We start from the raw sequence: 23,161 nt of genomic DNA, 5'->3' as shown, positions 1-23,161 counted from the left end.
GGTGAAAAAATAATGAATACTGTTATGATAAAAATAAATAAAAAATAAATTAAAAAAAACACAGTAGATATTAACTTTTCTTTACATGTTTGGCAGAATTCACCTGTGGAACTATCTGGTCTTTGGCTTTTGTTTGTTGGAAGGTTTTTCTTTGTTTGTTTAAGATTTTATTTTTAAGTAATCTCTACACTCAATGTGGCACTCTAACTTACAACCCTGAGATCAACAGTCGCATGCTCTATCACCTGAGTGAGTCAGAAGCCCCATTAGGTGTTTTTGACTACAGATTTAATTTCTTTGTTCATTATCAGTCTGTTCAAGTTTTTTATTTCTTCCTGTTTCAGTTTTTGTCAGTTATATGTTTCTATGAATTTATCTAAGTCTTCCAGGTTGTCCAATTTGTTGGTATATCATTTTTCATATTTTCCTATATTTATTTGCATTTCTGTGGTGTTGGTTACGTTTTCTCTCTTTTTTTGTGATTTTAAGTATTTGGTTATTTTGTCTTTAATTTTTGATAAGTCTAAATAAAGGTTTATAATTTTGTGTTTTAGTTTTTTTTTCCCTCTTGCTTTCATTCAACTGTTTTGTTCTTTGCTTTTTTAGCTACTATATCATGTATTTCTGCTCTAATCTTTATTAGCTTTTATGTATTTATAATAATTATATAATATATATTATATTATAAATACACATATTTATTATATTTATTATATCCTCCCCTCTACTAGCTTTAGGCTTTGCTTCTTATTCTTTTTCTAGTTTTTATAGGCTCAGAGTTAGGATGATTATTTGAGATTTTTCTTGCTTTTTGAGGTAGGCCTGTGTTGTTATTGGCCCTCTTAGGACCTCTTAGGTCCCTCTTAGGTCCACTTCTGATGCATCCCAAAGTTTTGTACTGTTATGTTTTCGTTTTCATTTTCATTTGTTAACATGTATTTTTTAACTAATTCTTTCATGTCCTGGTTTACCCATTCATTGTTCAGTAGCATGTTGTTTAGCCTCCATGTACTTGTGGTCTTCCTGATTTTTTTTCCTCGTGGTTGACTTCTAGTTTCATAGCATTATGGTCAGAAAAGTTGCATGGTATGATTTCAATCTTTTTGTATTTATTGAGGCCTTATTTATGATCTAATATGTGATCTTTCCTGGATATTATTCCAAGCGTGAGGAAATAATGTGTATTCTGCTGTTTTAGGATGGAATGTTTTGAGTATACCTGTTATTTCCATCTGATCCAGAGTGTCCTTCAGATCCATATTTTCTTTGTTGATTTTTTGTTTAGATGATCTTCCCACTGGTGTAAGTGGGATGTTCAAATACACTGCTATTACTGTATTATTATCAATTAGTTCCTTTATTTTTGTTATTGTTTTATACATTTGAATGGTCATGATGGGGTCCTAAATATTTATAATTGTTACATATTCTTGTTGGATTTTCCCCTTTTTTTATGTTATATTGCCCTTCTTCATCTATTGTTATAGTCTTTGTTTTCATGTTTAGTTTGTCCAATAGAAGTATTGCTACCTCGGGTTTCTTTTACTATTCATTTGTTTATGTGTTTCTCCATCCTCTCCCTTTTAATCTGTAGGTGTCTTTATATCTAAAATGTATCTCTTCTAGGCAGCATATATATAGGTCTTTTTTTTTTTTATCCATTCTGAAACCCTATATGCTTAGATTGGAGTCTTTTTTTTAATATTTTATTTATTTATTTGTCAGAGAGAGAGCGAGAGAGAGAGAGCACAGGCAGAGTGGCAGGCAGAGTCAGAGGGAGAGGCAGGCTCCCTGCAGAGCAAGGAACCCGATGTGGGACTCGATCCCAGGATGCTGGGATCATGACCTGAGCCGAAGGCAGCTGCTTAACCAACTGAGCCACCCAGGCGTCCCAGATTGGAGTCTTTAAAACATTTACATTCAAAGTAATTATTGACAGATATATATTTATTGTCATTTTATTACTTCTTTTGTTGCTTCTGTAGATGTTCTCTGATCTTTTTTTTCTTTATCTTTTTTTGTGTTTTGTTGTTTTTATTTAGTTATATTTTTGGATATTTTCTCTTTATTCGTTGCATGTTTATTAGTGATTTTTGATATATGGCTACCATTATTTTATATAGAACCCTTTCAGGAAATTGCTGTCTATATTAAGTTGATGGTCATTCAAGTTTGAATCCATTCTTTACTCCTCTCCTCCATACATTTCAGCTATATGCTATTATATTTCATTTCCTTTGTGTGTGTCAGTTAATTCACTGATTCTTTTTTTACTTTTTTACATTTTTACTGCTTTTTTAAAAAGCATTTTGAAAAAAGCACATTTTACTGCTTTTACTTTTTATTTTTTCTACATTTTTACTGCTTTTGTGTTTCTTGCCTTTATGCTGTCACTTTTGGATTCTCCCTTGCATTCAAAGTGTCCCTTTACTATTTTTTGCAGGGGTACTTTAGTAGTCATGAACTCCTTCAGTTTTTGTTTTTCAGGGAAACTCTATCTCTCCTTCAATGATTTTTTTAAATTAATTTAAATTAATTTCACTTTTCAAATTTTAATTTCAATTTAATTTAATTAACATATACTTTATTATTAGTTTCAGAGGTAGAATTTAGTGATTTATCAGTTGCATAAGTGCACAGTGATCATTATTTCAAGTGCCCTCCTTAAGGTCCATCACCCAATTACCCCATCCCTCCAGCCACCACCCTTCCAGCAACCCTCAGTTTGTTTCTTATAGTTAAGAGTCTCTCATGGTTTGCTTCCCTTTCTGTTTTCTTCTATTTTATTTTTGCTTCTTAAATTCCACATATGAGTGAAATCATATGATATTTTTCTTTCTCTGTGTTACTTATTTCATTTAGCGTAATACCCTCTAGTACCCTCTAGTATAGTATCTAGTAGCAAATGGTAAAATTTCATTCTTTTTGATGGCTAAATAATATTCCATTGTATATATACACCACATCTCTTTTATCCATTCATCTGTCAATAGACAATTGGGCTCTTCCAGATGTGTCTCTTCCCATATTTTGGCTATTATAGATAATGCTGCTGCAAACATTGGAGTGCATGTTTCCCTTCAAATTAGTATTTTTGCATCCTTTGGGTAAATACTTAGTAGTGCAATTGTTTGATCATAGGGTAGTTGTACTTTTAACTTTTTGAGGAACCTCCATACTGTTTCCCAGAGTGGCTGCACAAGTTTGGATTCCCAGCAACGTGTAAGAAGGTTCCTCTTTCTCCTCATCCTTGCCAACATCTGTTGTTTCCTGAGTTGTTCATTTTGCATTCTGATTGGTGTGAGGTAGTATCTCATTGTGGTTTTGATTTGTATTTCCCTGATGCTGAGTGATGTTGAGTATCTCATGAACAGACATTTCTCCAAGGAAGACATACAAGTCTCCTATTCTGACTGATAGTCTTGCTGGATAAAATATTATTGGTTGCAGGTTTTCCCCATTCATTACTTTGAATATACCATTCCACTTCCTCTGGCTTGCCAGGATTCTGTTGAAAGATCTCTGGTTTGCTTTATTGGGTTTTCCCTTATAAGTTAGGGACTTCTTTTGCCTTGTTGCTTTTAAGATTTTTATTTATCATTGTATTTTGCCAATTTAATTACAGTATGTCTTGGTGTTGTCCTGCTTTAGTTGATTTTGATGTGACTTCTCTGTGCCTCTTAGATTTAGATGTCTGTTTCCTTCCCCCAGATAAGGGAAGCTTTCAGTTATTTAAATAATTTTTACCCCCGTTTCTCTCTTCTTCTTGTGGGACTCCCATAATATGAATATTATTATATTTGATGGAGTAATTGAGTTCCCAAAGTTTATTCTCCTGTTGCATAATTCTTTCTCTCTTTTGTCCAGCTTCATTACTTCCCATTACTTTGCCTCCTAGGTCTCAAATTCATTTCTCTATTTCCTCTATCCTGTTGCTCATTGCATGAAACATGTTTTGAATATTGTTTGTTACATTCTTCATCTCTGATTGAATTTTAAACTCTTATCTCTGTGGTAAGGGTCTCACAGATGCCTTCTATTATTTTCTCAAGCCCAATGAAACCCTTATAAACATTGCTTTAAATTCTAATTTAATTTAAATGAATTTAAATTAAATTCATCAGGTATGTTACTTATATCTGTTTTGCTTAGATCTCTGGCTGTAGCCCATCTTTTTCTTGAATTTGAGAAAAAAAAATGTCTCTTTCTTCATGTTTTGTCTAAATGTGTCTTCCTTCTACTGTGTCTTGACAAAGCCTGTTATGTCTCCTGCCTCTGAAAGTAATGTCCCTATGAAGAAGATGTTATGTACTGCCCAGGACCTGGTGCTTCAGGGAGTATCTCTGCTGTGTGCTGTATGCAATCTGCTGTTGTGTTTTAGCTGTTATTTCCTTCAGGCAAGTTCCTAGAGGTTCTTTTTGCCTGCTGTGGACAGTGTTTAGTTCTGGCCTGAATGTGGTGAGTTTTAATTAGGTGTACTCTAATTTTCTTGTGAAATGAGTCCTGTCACCACCAGAAGAAAGGCCTTGAAAACTCTCTGGTCAGGATACATGGTGTGGGAAGGTGTTTGTGCTGGTCTTCTTGGGGAAGTCCCACACTGGGACTGAGGCAAGCATGACTGAGAAGGGCAGTTCCACAAAAGCACTGGTGGTGGGACTTTGTGTAAGTAAGTTAGACGGACAGTGAGTGCTGATGCTATATTGCTTCCCACAGGTGGCAGCTCTATGTTTATACTGAAGGGTGGGTGAGGAAGATGGTGTCAGTCAGCTCCTTTGTTCCTGGACATGTGTCTTCCTGAACATTGGTTCTCAGGGACAAACTCTGAGAAGACTAAATTATCTCCTCACTCTGTGCCCCAGGCCTTTTTCAGGTAGCTGTTTCCATGGTGTCTTCCCCAGAATTGTTTTCCTGCTTTCTCTCCAGGAACACTGCAGTGACCTCTAGGATCTATCCCAGCCAAATCCACAGACCTTTAAATCTCCAGGCTTTAAGCCTGGGTGATAGTTAGAACTCACAAAACTCAGTCCCTTTCATTTTCCAAGTCAGTAATTTGGGGGAAATATTCTTATGAATTCCCCATGTGCTCCTCTCTCTGTCACCCTTCTTCCTCCCCTCCACAGCCATTGTGGTCCAATTTCCACTTAACCATGTTTCCACACTTCCTACTTTCTTTAAAGTGACCTCTTCTCTCTTTTAGTTGTGATTTCTGTTTTGTCAGGCTTTAGGTTAATGTCGGGGATATTTAGGTTGATTTGATAGTTATCTCATTGTGTTTATGGGACAAAGCAAGCCTAGGATTTTCCTACTCTGCCACCACCTTCCTGCTCTTTATAGTTCAAAATAGTGAAATGTCTTTTCAAAAATGTTCCCATTTTTAATGGGGTTGTTTGTTTTCATATTGTTGACTCAAGAATTCTTTGTGTATTCCAGAAACAGAGGTGAAAGCTTGGCTACTATCACCAGAACAGGCCCTTATGAGGAAGTGATGTTTGGGCTGATACTTGAATGATACATAGGAATGAGCCCTATTAAGAAAATTTCAGTACATCTTGAGCCACAGGTATAAATATCTTGAAACAGGAATAATCTCAGTGTGTTTGAGAAGTAAGAAGGAGGTAGAATAGCTATAGCATACTGAATAACATGGATGAGAGTAGGAAATGAATTTGGAGAGATAAACAAAAATCAGAGATATTATCTTGAGTCTTACAATTCATAGTAAAGAGTTTTTATTTCATTGTAATTGTAATGGAAAGCTGTTGTAGGGGTAGCATTGTCTACTTCATATTTTAAAAGATTACATTTGTTTTATGTGGGGTATGTGTTATGGGAGCGACCATTTGTATATCTATTATGTTTGTTCAGGTGACAGAAGACTATTTTATGGATTAGGGTAGTCGCTGTGGAGACAAATAGAAGTGCATGGATGGGGATCTATTTCTCAGGAAGATATCTTCGAACGTGCTGATGGATATGAGATACAGGGGGAAAGAATAAAAAAACAACTCCTGATTTTTGACTTTAACAACTTGTTACACTACTGAGATAGGAGGAGTAGATTTGAGAGAGAAGTCAAATACATATATTTTTATATGTTGAGTTTGAGATGAAAATTAAACAACCTTTAGTATCAAGTAGGCAGTTGAATAAAGGAGTCCAAAACTCAGTGGAGAGGTTGGAGGATGGTTTAGGTAAAAAGAATAACATGATCAAAACACAAAGTTGTGAAAGTGTGGGATATGCTCAGAGGTAAATAATTAATTAGGTTTGGTCAGTGTATTTTTTGAAGAAGTAGGAAGAGTAGAAATAAGGCTAAAAGATAAGCCAGGGTTGAGTTGGAAAGGGCTTGGATGCTTGAATTGTTTGAACTTTATTTTATAGGTATAAGGGAGCCATTAAAAGCTTGAACAGAAGAATGACTTGAACAGAAAGACATTTGGAAAATATTGATATCACATAGCAAAAATAATCTTCAAAAAGAGTAACAAAGTTGGAGAACTTACACTTACCAATTTCTAAACTTACTATAAAACAACAGTAATCTTAGAAACATATACATAGAAATCAATTGAAACACTTTTTCTTTGAATCTCACTTCTTTTTTTTTTATTATTATTTCTTTTCAGTGTACCAGAATTCATTGTTTATGTACCACACCCCGTGCTCCATGCAACACATGCCTTCCACAATATCCACCAGCAGGCTCACCCAACATCCCATCCCCTGCCCCTTCAAAACCCTGATTGTTTTTCAGAGTCCATAGTCTCTCATGGTTCGTCTCCCTCTCCAGTTTCCCCCAACTCCCTTCTCTCCATCTCCCTATGTCCTCCGTGTTATTTCTTATGCTCCACAAATAAGTGAGACCATATGATAACTGACTCTGTCTGCATAACTTATTTCACTCAGCATAATCTCTTCCAGTCCCATCCATCTTGATACAAAAGTTGGGTATTCATCCTTTCTGATGGAGGCATAATACTCTATAGTGTATATGGACCACATCTCCCTTACCCATTCATCTGTTGAAGGGCATCTTGGTTCTTTCCACAGTTTGGCAACCATGGCCATTGCTGCTATAAACATTGGGGTACAGAAAAAGTATTTCAATGATTTCTACGTATATACTTCTAAGAGCTGCAGGGCCAATGGCTACTTAAATTCTCAGAGTGTATATTATTGTGCCCCTGTTATCTTATGTTAGTCTCTTACATTGAAATATAAACTCCACAAGTTTTAGGTTCATTATCCTATTCTTTTTGTTTATCATAGAGAAGAAACTCAATATAATTTGGCCAAATCCTGGCCCAGTAGGAGTATATCTTTACTTCAGACATGTAATTCTCATGTCTCAGACTCAGACATATAATTAATTTAAATATATATGGATATAATATCTTGAATGTTTTTTTACACTATTATTGGATATAGGGGGATGCTTTTTATAAAAACTACTTTAAAATTTAGAATTCTTACAGAACTATGGGGGTTTAAGCTTAGACTTAACCAAGAATGTGATATAGCTTGATATATTTTAAGCCATTATTGGTATGATTTGGTACTCTCTACATTATGAATTTTTAGAAAAAAATTCTAATACATGAATGTATGTATAGTAAGCATGTTGAAAGAAATTGTAATAATCCTTACTAACTAGGAAAAGCTATATTGATGTACTTAGTAATTTTGAAAAAAGAATATGAACTATATAATTTTAGCAATAATTTATTAGCAAACATAATCAAGCCTTTTCATCTGTAGCTTACCTATTTCTGAAGAAGAGTTTTCTCAGATACTATGGGTTGATACATTATAAGCACATTATAAAAGTTAGGCTATCTTATTATTTTCTCTAAAAATTAAGTATTTTGATTAAGTTGAACTTAGAGAAACTCCATTTTTCTCCAAGAGAAGTAATAAAATGAAATAGGGCATGCTTTTTATTGGTTTCCTCAAAAGTTATTAATTTACAATTTGTGAAGAGCCCTTCTAAATTACAGCTCATATAACAAAGACACCATATTTTGAGATCAATGACTTGACAAGAGAATGAATTATTTAAAAATGCAACCCCCTCCACAAAACTACAGGAATCAAGACTTGTGGTAATGGCATAAAAATACACAGATTAATGGAATAGAATTCAGGCTACAGAAATAAACCCTTATATTTATCATCAATTAATTTTTAACAAGGGTGCCAAGATAAATTTATGGGGAAATAATAGTCTTGTTAACAAATGGTGCTGATACATAGTAGATATCAACATGCAAAACGATGGAATTGGACCCCTTACCTCTTACCATATAAAAAAACTAACTCAAAATAGATCAAACACCTAAACATAAAAGATGAAGCTACAAAAGTTTTTAAAGAAAATATAAAAAATTGTGTCTTTGAGTTAGAAAATTGTTCTTAGATACAATACTAAAAGCACAAGTGAATAAATAATAAATAAATTGGACTTCCTCAAAATTAAAAACTTTTGTGTTTCACAGTATACCATAAAGAAAGTGAAAAGTGGCAGCTCTTTCTGGGTGGAGTGGAGCAGCAATGGTTCCTTCTGCATAAGGGAGCCATAACAGAACTGGCTAGTTTTGGCAGTTCAGCAAAAGCAGCTCCTTGTGTTGAGGATCAGTGCATTAGTGGCTTCTACTTTGGGAGAACACAGAGGTGGTGGCTCCTAGTGGGGGAATGGGACATAAATGGCTCCTTCTTGGGGGGTTGGAGCTGTTGGTGTCTCCTTCTGGGGGAACAGTGCCTGTGGCCTTTGGGTGGGGAATTAAAGCAGTTTCTTCCTGGTGGGATATACGGAGCACTACAAATCCTTCTGGGGTGGCACAGAGAAAATCAATGGTTTCTTCTCCTGGAAAATGCAACACTGATGGTTCTTTCCACAGAGGCAATGAGCAGAAGACAGCAGTTTTTGTTGTGAGTGTGGGGCATGGAATGGTAGCAGCTTCTTGTTGGGAGGATGCTGTGTTGGTATCTTCCTCTAAGGCAGTATAGCAGCAGCGGCTCCTTCCCTGAGGAAACACAGCAGCAATGACTCCTTGTGAAGCTGGAGGCAAATAACCTATGACTCATTGGGTAGAGGGAAGACTGACAGTGGCTCCTTAGTAGCTCCTTCTTGGAGGGCAAGATAAGCTTTGAGGGGGCAGATATTGTGTTGGGGCAAAGTAGTTAGGATTCTTGCTTATGGAAGTGGCAGAAGGGCATGGCCCGCAGGCAACACAGTCACTGCTGCTAGTGCCAAGAAAGACTCTCTGGTGGTGGTGGTGAGGTATGCTGTGGTTCACCTTCCTTTCTTTTTCCCCATGTTTGTCCTTCCTTGGTACTAGCTGCACCAGACAGGTATGATATAGGTAAGATACTTCTTACAATTTTTTGCCATGTTCAGGTTTTTGCCCTGCTGGATTGGTACAATTTCTTCATTATATTCTAAAGCTCTCAGAGCTATTTTTGTGGGTATATAGTTGTTTATTCCTTATTTTCCTTATTTTTGTTGTTATTGTGGGAAGAAGTGAGCTTTAAAACCTCCTTAGTCTACCAATTTGCTGACATCTATCCTGTATAATTGAATTTGTATAAAATACTAAAAATGGGCAAATCCACAGAGACATAAAGTAGGTTAGTGGTTGTCTGGGTCTTGGGTGAGTGGGTGATTAGAGAATAATGGCTAAAAAGTGAAGACAATTTTTTTAATGGTAAGAATCTTTCAAAAACTGATTGTGGTGATATTATAAAATCCTATGAATATACTAAAGATTATAGAATTGTACACTTTAAATGAACGAGTTATAGATATGCAAATTATATCTCAATGAAACTGTTATAAAAATTAATATGACATCAGTTAGAAGATGGATTGGAGAGGAGAAAACTTGGAGGCAGATAAACATGTTAGGGGGTTTTGTAATAGTCCATTTGAGAAAATAATGGTATATACTATGACAGTAATATTGGGAAATGGAAGGAGGATAACATGGCAATACAATGTATTGTAGAGTTATAATCAATAGAACTTACTATTGGTTGCATGTGGAGTGTGTAAAGGTGGGAAGACAATGAAGACTAAAGTTTTGAATCTGGGTAAGTAAGAGGGTTTTGTTCTTATTCCTAGATACTGGAAGCATAGATTAAGTAAACACGTTAGTTTTTCAAAGGAAGGGGGTGAATTCAGGACAATTTTAGTTTTTTATGTATTGTTAGGACCATCTTTAAACAATGTCCAGTATCTAATTTAAAAATTTCAGATTAATGTCAAGAGAGGTTTGGCTAAGTATTTATGAGTAACCAGTAAATAGATGATAATTGACACCAGAAGTTAGCTAAAAGCTTCCATAGAGAAAATATTGAGAAAGGAAGAAGGGGACTAGAGACAGAGCCTTGTGGGAAACAGCTGAATATAAGAAGCAGCAGTAGTTAACAGGTTAACTAAGGAGAACAAAGCAGAGACAAAAAAGGAAGGAGTATATTATAAACAGAACAGTATCAGAACTGCTTTACCAGAGGATTGGACATAAGCTTTTTTTTTTTTTAAGATTTTATTTAGTTATTTGACACAGAGAGATCACAAGTAAGCAGAGAGGCAGGCAGAGAGAGAGGAAGAGAAGCAGACTCCCTGCTGAGCAGAGAGCCCAATGTGGGACTCAATCCCAGGACCCTGAGATCCTGACCTGAGCTGAAGGCAGCGGCTTAACCCACTGAGCCACCCAGGCACCCAGACATGAGCTTTTAAAGATAAGGATAGTAAGAGAGAGACTAAGGGTGTCTCAGGAGGGAGAAAAACAAAGTCACAAAAATAAAATGGAAACTGGTACAGAAATAATAGAAAAAAAAAAAAAAAGATCTTAATAGTCCTGAGACTCACCCACCACAGCTTCTTGGGGGACCTGAGAGTTGGAGGAAAAAAAAATGATGTGGCCCAACTGGCAATCCTTATTACCCTTCCTAGGTGAGGTTCTCACTTACCAATGGAACATCCCAGAAAGATCTGGCCCAGGGCCCAATGATTCTGCTTGTGTTTCCTGGATCTATTATTCTGCAGTGGATCCCATCAAGGTAAAGACAATATTGGTTTCCTGGAGGTGAGTTTCATAAATGGGTAGAGCCCAGCTCTGAAATAATGGAATCCAGAGTTTGAGGAAAATTCCTCAAATATGAGGCTTATTTTAATAGATAGAAGGAGAGATGAAGAGAATAGGTAGCACCACATATTTGTCCTAAGGTTTTTTTTTTTCCTTTGTTTCTTTTTCTTTTCTTTTTTTTTTTTTTTTTGGATCATAAAGTCTATATGCCTAGGATCTAGGATTGTTGTCAAGGGATTCAAATTTTAGCCCCAAATTAGGTTCACTGTTGCCTTTGGGGTGACTTTAGATGAGTCATTATCTTCCTGTTTCCTCATCTGGAAAATGAGTTTGTCTATCTAGCCAACCGTTCATAGTCAGCTGAGAGCAACCACTTATTGAGAGACATTTTAAGTATTTGGTGCTTTGGGTGATTAAAAATGTAAGGATATAGATAGCTCAATAGATAGATAGATATAGATCTACTATCTATCGATCTATCTATTAAGGATATCTATCTATAGATATCTATCTATAGATATCTAAGATATCCTTAGATATCTAAGGATATATATCGATCTACAGATATATATCTGTAGATCAATAGATAGATATATCTATATATAGATAGATAAAGATAGATAAAGATCTATCTATAAAGATATAGATATCTATATCTATAGATAGTAGATCTTTATCTAGATAGATAGATAGATAGATAGATAGATAGGTAGATAGAAGCTCCTTAAAAGCCATATGAAAGAAAATGCTATGGGGGTCCATGAGAGAGTGATTACTTCTGCTTGGAGGAGGAGATAATGAAAGGGAACCTGGAGAAGGCACCACAATGGAAAGTGTATATAATTTAAACCTTGAAATCTAAATAGAAGTATTCATAATTTAAGGTGTATGGCAGAGAAGAGGGCATTACAGGAAAAAAAAAAAGATTGAAAAAGAAAGCATAAGGAAAAATACTGGATAGTAAAAGTGCCTTGTGGGTTTGGTGATCAATGGATAGACCAGCCTAGCTAAAGTATTGTCCCAAGATGATTCTGAGAATGAATTAAGGTACATATCAGGGGTGCTTATAAATGTAAGACATTATGATAAAGTGCTGAACACAGTAGAACTGGACGTCAGTCTTTCACCCTGTAGAGCACTGCTACCCAGGAACCCCAGGAACAAATCCGTTTTTGTTTTGTTTTGTTTTTTGTTGTTGTTGTTGTTGTTTTTTACTGTCACTTCCTTTTTTCCCTTCTCAGGACATGTATAGTGGCCTGATTGGACCCTTGACCATCTGCCAAAAGGGCACCCTGGAACCTTATGGAGGCCGGAATGACATGGACAGAGAATTTGCCTTGTTATTCTTGATCTTTGATGAGAACCAGTCTTGGTATCTGGAGGAGAATATAGCAGCCCATGGGCCCCAGGAGCCAGGCCATGTGAACCTACAAGACGAGACTTTTCTGGAGAGCAATAAAATGCATGGTCTGTAGAAAAGAACCTATCCCTCTTCCAAAGAACTCCTGACTAGTTGCATGAAGGTATAAGATAGGCCCATCACTACCTAAGGGAGCATAACTCTTGAAAGGATGGGGAGGATTATAGGAAGGTGTTAAGTGGACAGATTAGAAGAACTGTCTCCTACTATTGTGCATTTATATACACAAAGTGGATAAGCAGTCCACACTAGATCAGGTGCCCATAAAGCAAGAGCCTGAGAGACACCATAAAGTTGTAGTGGCACCAGCATATTTTAACACACTAGAAAAAGAAGATGGAAATTTATGACCCTCAATATACGTGGTGAAGTGGCTGCATTAGGGCCCCTTTGCTTCAAAATCATGGGTTTAGTTTCTCAATATTATCTTATTTCTTTGCCGCTCTGGATCTGGGATCTACTTTGTCAATAGATTCCAATATACATGGATGAAAGACAGTTTGTCTTTTAGTCTACTTTCAAAACAAAGTTTCAATGTACAGATCGAAGAATTGGAGAAGAGAGCCTTAGAGTATAGAGTGCTGGATTCATACTGCATACAATGAAGAGCTTTTCGATGTTTGGGTGAATTTTGGAAGGAAATTGTACATCCAAGCCTTCCTTTGTTTCAGAGATCTGTGTATCATTTCACAAACAAGAGAAAATCTCAGAGTGAACATTTAAATACATTGAAATGTATGAAGTAATTTCTCACCATCCTTTCTAGTGCAGCATTTCTTTGACCTGACTTGAGGATAAGGTGCAGCTTTGATAGTGAATCCAATAGAACTCAAAATCAGTATCTCATTGTCACATGGATTTTAGCTATTTACCCTTGATAGAGATATAAGTGATTCACATTAGAATAGAGGAGTCACAAAATGAACAAGGTGAACTTTTTAGCTTTTGTCAAATCAGAAAAAAATAATTTACCCAGGAGAAAAGGGGAATTATAACTTGTTAGTGTCCATTTGTTTGATTAATCCCCATTTCTATCTATTTACATTTTCATTCATTTAAACTCTTCAGGTATCAGTCCATCTGCTTATTTATCAGGTACTTGTTGAGCTCTTTATGAATGCTGGTACTAGAGATAAGAAGATAATTTGGGGGTCTGAGGGAAAATAAATAATATATTCTTCCCTTCTCTTCCACATTCCTGAAGCAGTTAAAATTGAAAAAAAAAAAAAAGAAGATAGGGATTCTTAAGATCAAGTATGAGTCTATTAAAAAGGCTAATTGGAAAACTAAATTTATTTCTGAAACTAAATGACTTGTTAATACCACCTCTTCAGTTGATAAATCTCCAACCCTGGCATTGACATAAATAAACAACAATACCTTTCCCTTTGCAGGGGCAGGATTTTCTCTATAATGGAATAGTAAATTCATTTGCATTCTTTTCTGAGGTCAGACTGATTCAAGAGACAGAAGATTCAAGAGACAGAAGATTCAGAGGGGGTGGAGTTGATCATTTTAATTTCTTTTTTCACATTCACAATTAGTTGGGGTAAAAACAGAGACAGACTATAAATTCTCCTTCCATTATTTCCCCTCTTATAATGTACAGTAAAAATTACTTCCCCTCCATGAGAACACAAGGGGTACAGAAATGTGTCCTGGACATAGTCCTGACAATGGGAGTCAACATGGCTATGGGTAATTTGTTGTCTTTAGAGCATAGTATATAGCCTGGGAAGAAACAGATAATGAGGCCCATGCATTAATATCATTATTAAGTCTAAGAACATGACAAAGTCTTGTTATTTAGCATATATTATAGGTTCAGGTGTCTCCTGGGTGCTCTGAATAATGCAAGGAAACTATATTAGTATAGTACATATATTCATTTCCTGCTTACAAGGAGCCTATTTTCTAGTTAGGGATATAAGCTTCCACAAATTAAAAGATGGAGTTTCTGGTGAGTTCCAAATAGTGGTACAAACAATATTGTAGGGGTTCCGAGGTAGAAGGAGGTGAAACGAATGAGAAGTGCTAGAAGAAGTAGATCAAGAAAGTGTTCTTGGATAAGGTGAAATTCTGACTGGGATTTGAAAAGATGGATGAAAGAAGGCAGTATTTCTAGGGGTAAAGATCAGAAACATGAGCAAGGACACAAAGAACATGCATATGGGAATATATGGGGGTTAGTGAATAAAACACCCTAATTGGAATAAATGTTTTAGATCAGAGATGAGCAGGGGGAGGTGGTTTAGGCTGATATTTTGAAGGACCTTGTTGGCTGAACTAAGGAGCTGTGGTCTTCATCTTTTAGGCAGGAGAGAGCTATTATAGTATTTTAAGCAGTAGAATAACATGGTCAGATTAGTCATTTAGAAAGATCACTCCAATAAGACCAATGTGTAAAATGAACTGAAAGGAAACAAATAGAATAGAGATTACAGAAGTTAAGAAGCTATTGCCGTGGGTGTTATGCACAAATAATGAATCATGGAACACTATATCAAAAACTAATGATGTGCTATATTAAAAAGAAGCTATTGCTATCATCAGTCATGATAGGGATTTGCCCTAAGGCAGTGGCAATGGGAAATGAAAATGAGAGAAATGAGATTTTCTTTTTTACAGCCATTAATGGAAAGCTCTACAGCAACCTCAGGGGTCTTACCATGTACCAAGGAGAACGAGTGGCCTGGTACATGCTGGCCATGGGCCAAGATATTGACCTACACACAGTCCACTTCCATGCAGAGAGCTTCTTATATCGGGTGAGTGAGAAAAACACTGAGTACCTCAAGAATGATTAGAAGAATGCTTTGTTAGTCATTGAGGAAGAAGGGAATAACTTGTTAAGGAGCAAGATATTAGTTGAAAGAGGAGAGGTCTTGTACATGGAGAATTGAGCTGGGAATTCTAGTTTGGCTGTATATTCCAGGATAAGTCACTTCCCTCTAGTCCTTAGCTTTCCCTTCTAGTATAGAAGAAATGAGTAGCTTGTTTATGGTATAAATAGGTTGTAGAAATCAATGTAATTGGATATCAGACAAGGGCTAGAGAGATAGTGAACAGTGGTCCTACAAGCAAGAAATTTCAGAGTGATATCTCAAAATCTATGAAAGTTCTTAATCCATTTTTAAAAGAACTTCAATTCAGGAACTACATGAAACAACATGCAGGTTTTGAAAGAAAGGGAGATTTTGCCCTAAGGAAAGGGGGCAGTGTTGAAGACACTGGTATAGAATTAAAGATAAAGAAGTGTGATGAAGGTGATAGTATAGAGAGGAAATTAAATTGAGTTCAGTTTCTGAAGGAAATATGTGGTTCCTTCCTGGGAGTCAATGCTTAAGCCAAATTCCCCAGTCTGCTGAAAAGTATGGAGATACAGTTTAGCCCACAGAGGAAGCTGGAATTTTTTTTTACTTTGTGACACTTTAAGAAAAAGGAAGAGAGGGCCTTCTCTGTTGATTCAATTTGTGTGGGTGGGCTTATTGGGAAGATGGATAAGTTGGACTCTTTAAGCTGCGCTCTGATCTATGAATTTTGGAGCCCCATGTCCCTGATTGGGACATCCAAGCTTTTTAGCTCCCATAAGCTCTGAGATTCTATCTTTACCCTTCATTTCCTCTTACCCACCTCCAATCTTTATTGTAGAATGGAGAGAGCTACCGGGCAGATGTGGTGGATCTGTTCCCAGGAACCTTTGAGGTTGTGGAGATGGTAGCCAGCAACCCCGGGACATGGCTGATGCACTGTCATGTTTCTGATCATGTCCATGCTGGTATGGAGACCCTCTTTACTGTCTTGTCCCAAAGAGGTAAGCTCTAACTTCCCAAGATTGGAAGTCTTGGGAAGACTAGAAATCCCTTGCACCTGTCTTTCTGATCCTGGAAGAACCAGGACTTAAGACAAAACATGCCCCTCTCAAGTGTTCTCTCAACTAATATTGCTCATTCTCCATTGTCCCCTTGTTCCTGCATCCTCCTGATTACTTTGACACCTATTGATTTCACATTGGTTGACCCAGCCTGAAACTTGTTAGGCTCAAAGCATTGATGCTTACCATAGATATGTTTCCTTTGAAATACATTTCATTTGAATATAAATTTATTATTTTAAGGGTCATTAGAGGTGCTATTTCAAGAAATCTTGCAACTAAGTCCTTAAAGAAGAAGAAATAATTCTAATAGTCACCTCTTAATTGATTTGTGGGGCTTGTGGAAAATTTCTTTCTGTCTTGGAACAATTTGGTCTAAAGCTAGATGGAGATATTGGCCATCGATTACAGTTTACCCCAAAAGAGATGCTACCAAGAATGAAAAAAAAAAAAGGTTTTGTCTTATATTTTTATATGGAGAGTGAATTGCTGGGGTAATTTCTTTACCAAACAATTGTTGTTCATCACCAAGAATATAGAAGTTTAGGCTGCCATGGACTTTGTGTCTTTGAGTCATTAACTGCTTAAGAGCCTCTTGACCTGAGTCTATGATTTCCATCCATTGGCTCTCTGTCAGTGGAAACAGAAAGTTTGAACATGTCTTTGGGCATTCAAACAAGCTTAGGAAACCAGGGTAGAGAACACAACTCTGCTATTTACCCCCAGGGAAAGAGAAATTGTCCATTATGATAGCCTGTATCTTGGACAAGTTTTATTCTCTAGTAAACCATAGTGTTAAAATGTGGCTTCAACTCTAGTACTACTACTTCTACTCCTACTCTAGTACTATTCTTTACTACCGAGATAGGTCCACAGAATTCTTTGTTGTATTTTATCAGTCCTTAGAACCAAAGTCAAGTGATGAATTTATGTTTCATCAAGATGTTATAGGCTCAGGGCACCTGAATGGCTCAGTCAGTTAAGTGTTTCCTTTGGCTCACGTGTGATCCCAAGGACCCAGGATCAAGCCCCATATGGGGTTCCCTGCTCATCATGGAGTTTGCTTTTCCTTCTCCCTCTTTCTCTTTCCCCTCACTCATCATTTCTCTCTCTCAAATTAATAAATGAAATCCTTCTAAAAAGGTGCTATAGATTGAAGACAACAGGTTTTATCTGTCTATGGTGAGTTATCCAAAATCTGGACCATTTAATAGACAACAGACTATCACAATACATATCGCCAATGACTAAGGTTAGTTCATATTCTCTGACAATAAGCCAGCCCATAAAGCTCACCTATTTGCTTATTTGTTTGTTTATACCTCACGATAGTCTAATTCAATATTGCTCCAACTGCATATGTGATAACTGGCCAGCTATAGTTGAAGACAGATGGGAAGAAAGGACTAATTGTTGAAACAATGTTCCTAATGAGGAAACAGGGGATGAACACTGGAGCTAGAATGAAAAATTAGACTGGAGTAAGTTTTTGTTTGTTTACTAAAAGGAGAGGGGGAAAAAAAAAAAAAAGAAAATGACCAATGTCTTGTGAGAAAGAATACTTACGTTTTATGATCTCTGCTTCATTTGTGAGAAAGGAGAAAGAGTCATCTGCTGAGTGTGAAATGTGGTTGGTAAGATAAGGAACTTCAAGAGAGTGGACTAAGGTTTTAAATAACCATTCTGAGAGAAGGGAAAACAAAGTTAACTCTGAATGATGGAAAATAAATTGGTTATTGGCAGGCATCACTGAGGGTCTAAAGTTGGACACAAAGAATACTGGTGTTTACAATTACCTGATTTTACTCCACCAGTATTCAGCAAAGTCAGACAAAATACAGGGAAAACATAGTTACTGTGTTTTTTGGTAGATAATTATAGTACTTCTGGTTAATTAGTAGTTGAAGTGATAGACCATAAAGTATAGATAGACCAGGAAAGGGAGGGGAGACAGGATGAAGCTAATAGTTTTGGGGGGGAAATGGAAGAATCTAGGAGCTAGAGATCTTTATGAAGTAAGGATACCAGGCTAAATGGAAAAAGTAGCATTCAAATGCTGAAAGAACAGGAGGATGTTATTAGATTTTATATTTCTGAGATGAAGCAGTTCCAAATAACAAGTCCCATGTGACCATGGAAGGTGTTGATAGATAAGAGTAGATGTAAAATTTGGAGTTAAAAGTCCAGAAACTGTGAAAAACTTGAGTGGTGAATGGTGGGAACTGAGGAAGAGGAAGACTGAGCCAGGTACCAAATTTATTCCATGAATGAAAATAACTACCAAGTAACAGTGACAAAAAATGATTGTGAGTTTTCTAGACAAATAATATAAGCTTTAAACAAGATTATATATATATATATATATATATATATATATATATATATATACCACAAAAAAAGGAGGGACAATTATCTCAAAGCAGTATTGAGAGGATATAAAGGAAACATAGTTCTCAGAGAAGATCTCAGCCTCATTAAAGCCAGAAGAGGAAGCAGTGTCCCGAGAAGAGTTTGGATATGTTGGAATGTGCTTTTGACTAAGAGCAGAAATTTCCTGAAAGGAGAGTTTGAAAGGGTGACAAAATAAGAATGTGGATGGGAAGTACCAATAAATATGTACATAATAGCAGAGGAGTAACTTTCCTTTTGGACTCCTAAGCCCATGTTTTTGCTTATATTTTTGTCACTACTCAAAATCAAATCCATATACCAATACTGACTTTGACCATAAGGTAGTTAATTCCAGGTGCCTTCATTTTGCTCAGAATACCACAGAGAAATTCCTCTAACCAATGCCAATGCCCACAGCAAACCTGTGGATTAGTAAGAATAATAAAACTAACTAATTTCTTTTTGTTTTCCAGAACACATAAGCACTATTACCACCATTACCAAAGAGACTGGAAACGGTAAGAATAACAAATAAACCGGATAGTTACATGTAGTACGTACTTGGTGTAGTGCCCCTGGAAGATGAGATTCACTGACCAAAAGGTGGACTACAATACTAGCGAGAAGCATTATGAGATTTATATAACATTTCAAAAGCCAGGAACCTAAGGTTCAACTTCTTTAAGCAGATTTATTATCTCTGGCCCCCACTCCCAACTTCCTAAGTTGAGGAAAACAGCCTCATCTCCAGTTGAAGGTTATCTTAGCTTCCCACCTAATGTGTGAGGGGAAAGAAAATTCAGGGTTTCTCTGGGTTGGACATGAAGAAGCTATGACAGACTTAAGGTACTCATATAAACAGTACGAAACTAGTACAAATACCATCATACAGTCTGCTACAGTCTGCCTCAGCCATTTTTATTTTTGTATCTATGGAATACCAAATTGTTGACTCTCCGGAACCAGCCATTTCTGCCCCCCCACCAAAAAAAAAGTGGAAGTTCTTGTCCTACCTAAACTAGGTCCAGATAGTTCTTTCACTCTCTCCCACACCATTTGAACCTGGACTTTTTTCAGTCCAGACTCAGAAAGTTATGAGCGCTAGTAAGAATGTTAGAGATCATCAGTTTAGTTTGGCGATTTTTTTCAATTATGTTTGGAAAAGTCCTAATAATCTCCCTAAGTAACTTATAAACTGTCAACCAGGGAACTATGGTATGTCCTAGCGTGATTGGGGTAAGGTAAAATGAGGCTGAGAGAATGGAATGTCATATATATATATATATATATATATATATATTTTGTGTGTGTGTGTATTTGTATATGTACATATATATTTGTGTGTATATACATTATTTTATGTGTATATTTGGATATACATAATTCATACTTCTATGTATATATATATTTATAAGTCCTTCTTAGAAAGGTTCCACAATTGGAAAAAAAAAACTCAAAAACTGTAATTGTGTACCAATAATTGTGTACATAAGAAACTGAGATGGAAGGTAATTTGTCCAAGGTCACAAGAGGAGTTAAGTGGTAAAATATAAACTCAGAACTAGGATGTTTTCCAGTTTTCATTTGAACTCATTATATTTCATCTTCTCTCCATTCTTTAAGAATGTTCATTCATCTGTTTATATATTTATCAAACATCTACTAAGTTCCAGGGACACTAAATCTAGTAAGACATATTCACTGCTCTCCAGGAGATTTGTGTCTAGATATGAAATGAGACACAAAAACAATAATTGCACTGTTAGTATACATTGTTAAAAAAGGAGGGGGGCAAAAATAACAACTATTCTTTATTGTGCATTTGCTATCTTCCAGGTTCAATGCTAAATATCTTATAAATATTAATTTACTTTAATCTCAAAAGAAACCTCTGAGCTAAGAAGTATGGTTCTTTTTTAAAACTTTTTATTTATTTGACAGACAGAGATCACAAGTAGGCAGAGAGGCAGGCAGAGAGAGAGAGAGAGAGAGAGAGAGAGAGGAGGGGGAAGCAGACTCCCCACTGAGCAGAGAACCCGAATAGGGACTCGATCCCAGGACCCTGGGATCATGACCTGAGTCAAAGGCAGAGGATTTAACCCACTGAGCCACCAGGTGCCCTGCTAAGTATGGTTCTTATCACCATTTTATAAAGCAGAAGACTGAAGTCCAGAAGTGAGGAAGATTAATTCACTTGGCCCAGGCAAGTAAATCACGGGCATACAAACAGGAAGGATACTTTGGGAACACAAGAAAGGACCATTAACTGTCCAGCTAAATTGAAGATGGCTTTTCAGAGACCTGTAATATTTAAGAGGGGTATAGAAAGATGAAGAGGGAGAAGGGGTGTTAAGAAAGTCTTGGGAGCCTGAAAGAGTGTCACTTACTCTGGGAAACAAAGAATGAGTTATTGTAGCTAAGAGTAGAAGGTAAAACTTAAAAAAAGAGGCAAGTTAGAGCTTGACTGTGAGAGTTGGAATGCCTGGCTTAATTCTGAATTTTATTCTGTGGGTTAATTAGAGATCAGCAAAAGTCTGTATACCAAGAACTAAGACAATCAGATTATTTCACCTGGAAAGATCAATGTGACATCAGTATTATCATGGCTCAAAAAGGTGAGAGACCAGACAGCACAGTGGCAAGTAGCTGTCATGGTCCAATAGTCAAACTGAGCATTGATAAGCTAGATGATTGAGTCATACTGCCTCCCTGAAGATTCTACTCATTGCCCCCACTTCTATCCTCTGGAAACATGCAAACCAAATCCAATTACCTCCATTATTATTATTTTTACATCACAAGCCTTTATATATATTTGGAGAAATATATCAAGGCCCTTTCTACTCCGAGTTTTAGATCTTTCTATGGAGGGTTTGGGATCTCAGTGATTCCTAAGGGCTTTCTCAGCTGTGACATCATGTCACACAAATTCTTTGTGGCCTATAAATCTGTCTTCATCAGCTGGTCTTTTAGGGATAGTAGCAGTTCTTCTGTCCAGTTTTGTTGGAGTTATTTCTTCTTTCCCAGGCATTGACTGCAAATGGTGCCCCATTGGAATACTCTCCAACTCAGGGTTCCTATTTTTCTCTTATTCCATTTCAGAAAAAATCCTCAGAGACATTGGAGAAGGAAATGTGAGGATGCTGGGCATGAAGATCCCTGTAAAGAATATTGAGATACTGGCTTCTGTTTTAATTGGTATGAATGTCATTCTCCTGCTCATTGCTCTGGCTCTTAGTGGTGTGGTCTGGTACCAGTATCGTCAAAGAAAGCTACGACGCAACAGAAGGTCCATCCTGGATGACAGCTTCAAGCTTCTGTCCCTCAAGCAGTAACACTGAATCCTGCAATGATACATCCTGAATGCAGTCCCAGAAGGCCATGTTCTAGTAACTGACCCTACTGTCAAAGGGACATGGGAGGTAGAGGAGCAGAGGATGGAATCAAAATCATCTGGCATTTCTTCACTTATTTATTTACATGGAAGTTATGTACTTTCTCTTTATTTTTTTTTCTCCACATGGGCAGCTGGGGCAATGAATTTCCCTTGTATCTTATATCACAAATTTCAACAGCTGGTATATATCAACCACTGACACTTGGAAGATCTGGAAATTCCCAATAACTGATTATTCTTACAAAGTAGATACCAAGGGTAAAACTCATTGATTAAGTTTCTGTTACTTTTCATGGTCTAGGCAAGTTCACTCTGATCCAAGGCTAAGTAAGCTGCAAAGATAATCCACTTCTAAACTAAGGACTAAGAAAATAGGCATGCTGAAAAATGGGTGGGGTGGTATTTGAAGATAAAAATTTTATTTTGATTTTCCTTAAGAATAAAAACTATTTTGGGTAGATAGAATATTGTTGCTATTAGTACCTGCAACCCCTGGTGCCAGAAGTTCCTCAGGAAGTCCTCCAAGTTTCTGGCACAGTTACAATAAAGGCGATGTTGGGTGTCCTTTCCCTATTTTAGGCAACAAATCCTGTACATCCAAGTACTTGATGGAAGGCTATAAGAGTGAACACGGTGATTTTAATGATCCCTGTGGCCTCTGGGTGTTTGTGACTGTGATGGAAACAGAACTCACTGGGAGAGTATAATATGGGTTTGATTACCCTGTTTGTGGAGTTTGCATGTTTGTGTTTTGGAAATGAAAAAGCTGTCTTAATCAGAGTGGTTGGTACCATCTTTTAACCCATAAGTACCAAAATACTTTTTAATTCTAAAAATATTATCCAGAGGGAAATAGGGGGCTTAAACCTGTCCACTGGGCAGGGAGAGGTGATCACAGATCTCATTGACTCCTTTGAAATTTGGGGTATAAGAGGTCTATTTGTAATTTGGGGAGCTTTTTAATAGGAGAGGATCCTTCTCTCTGGTACCTT

General features: G+C 36.7%; 1 protein-coding gene across 1 annotated transcript in view; it reads left to right on the top strand.

Annotated features, from left to right (window-relative positions):
- The window catches only part of HEPH (hephaestin), a 133,643-nt gene extending 111,536 nt beyond the window's left edge, over positions 1-22,107 (top strand). The window contains exons 8-13 of the mRNA XM_059385240.1: positions 10,955-11,061; positions 12,329-12,554; positions 15,136-15,275; positions 16,159-16,321; positions 19,246-19,290; positions 21,875-22,107. Of these exons, the coding sequence (XP_059241223.1) occupies positions 10,955-11,061; positions 12,329-12,554; positions 15,136-15,275; positions 16,159-16,321; positions 19,246-19,290; positions 21,875-22,107 (914 nt within the window). The remainder of the gene's footprint in view (positions 1-10,954; positions 11,062-12,328; positions 12,555-15,135; positions 15,276-16,158; positions 16,322-19,245; positions 19,291-21,874) is intronic.
- Positions 22,108-23,161: the final 1,054 nt, after the last annotated feature.

This window comes from Mustela nigripes, chromosome X (genome assembly GCF_022355385.1).
Source record: "Mustela nigripes isolate SB6536 chromosome X, MUSNIG.SB6536, whole genome shotgun sequence".
Classification (NCBI taxonomy): domain Eukaryota; kingdom Metazoa; phylum Chordata; class Mammalia; order Carnivora; family Mustelidae; genus Mustela; species Mustela nigripes.
Note: the sequence above shows the minus strand (reverse complement) of the source record. Positions and strands in the feature narration are given on the sequence as shown.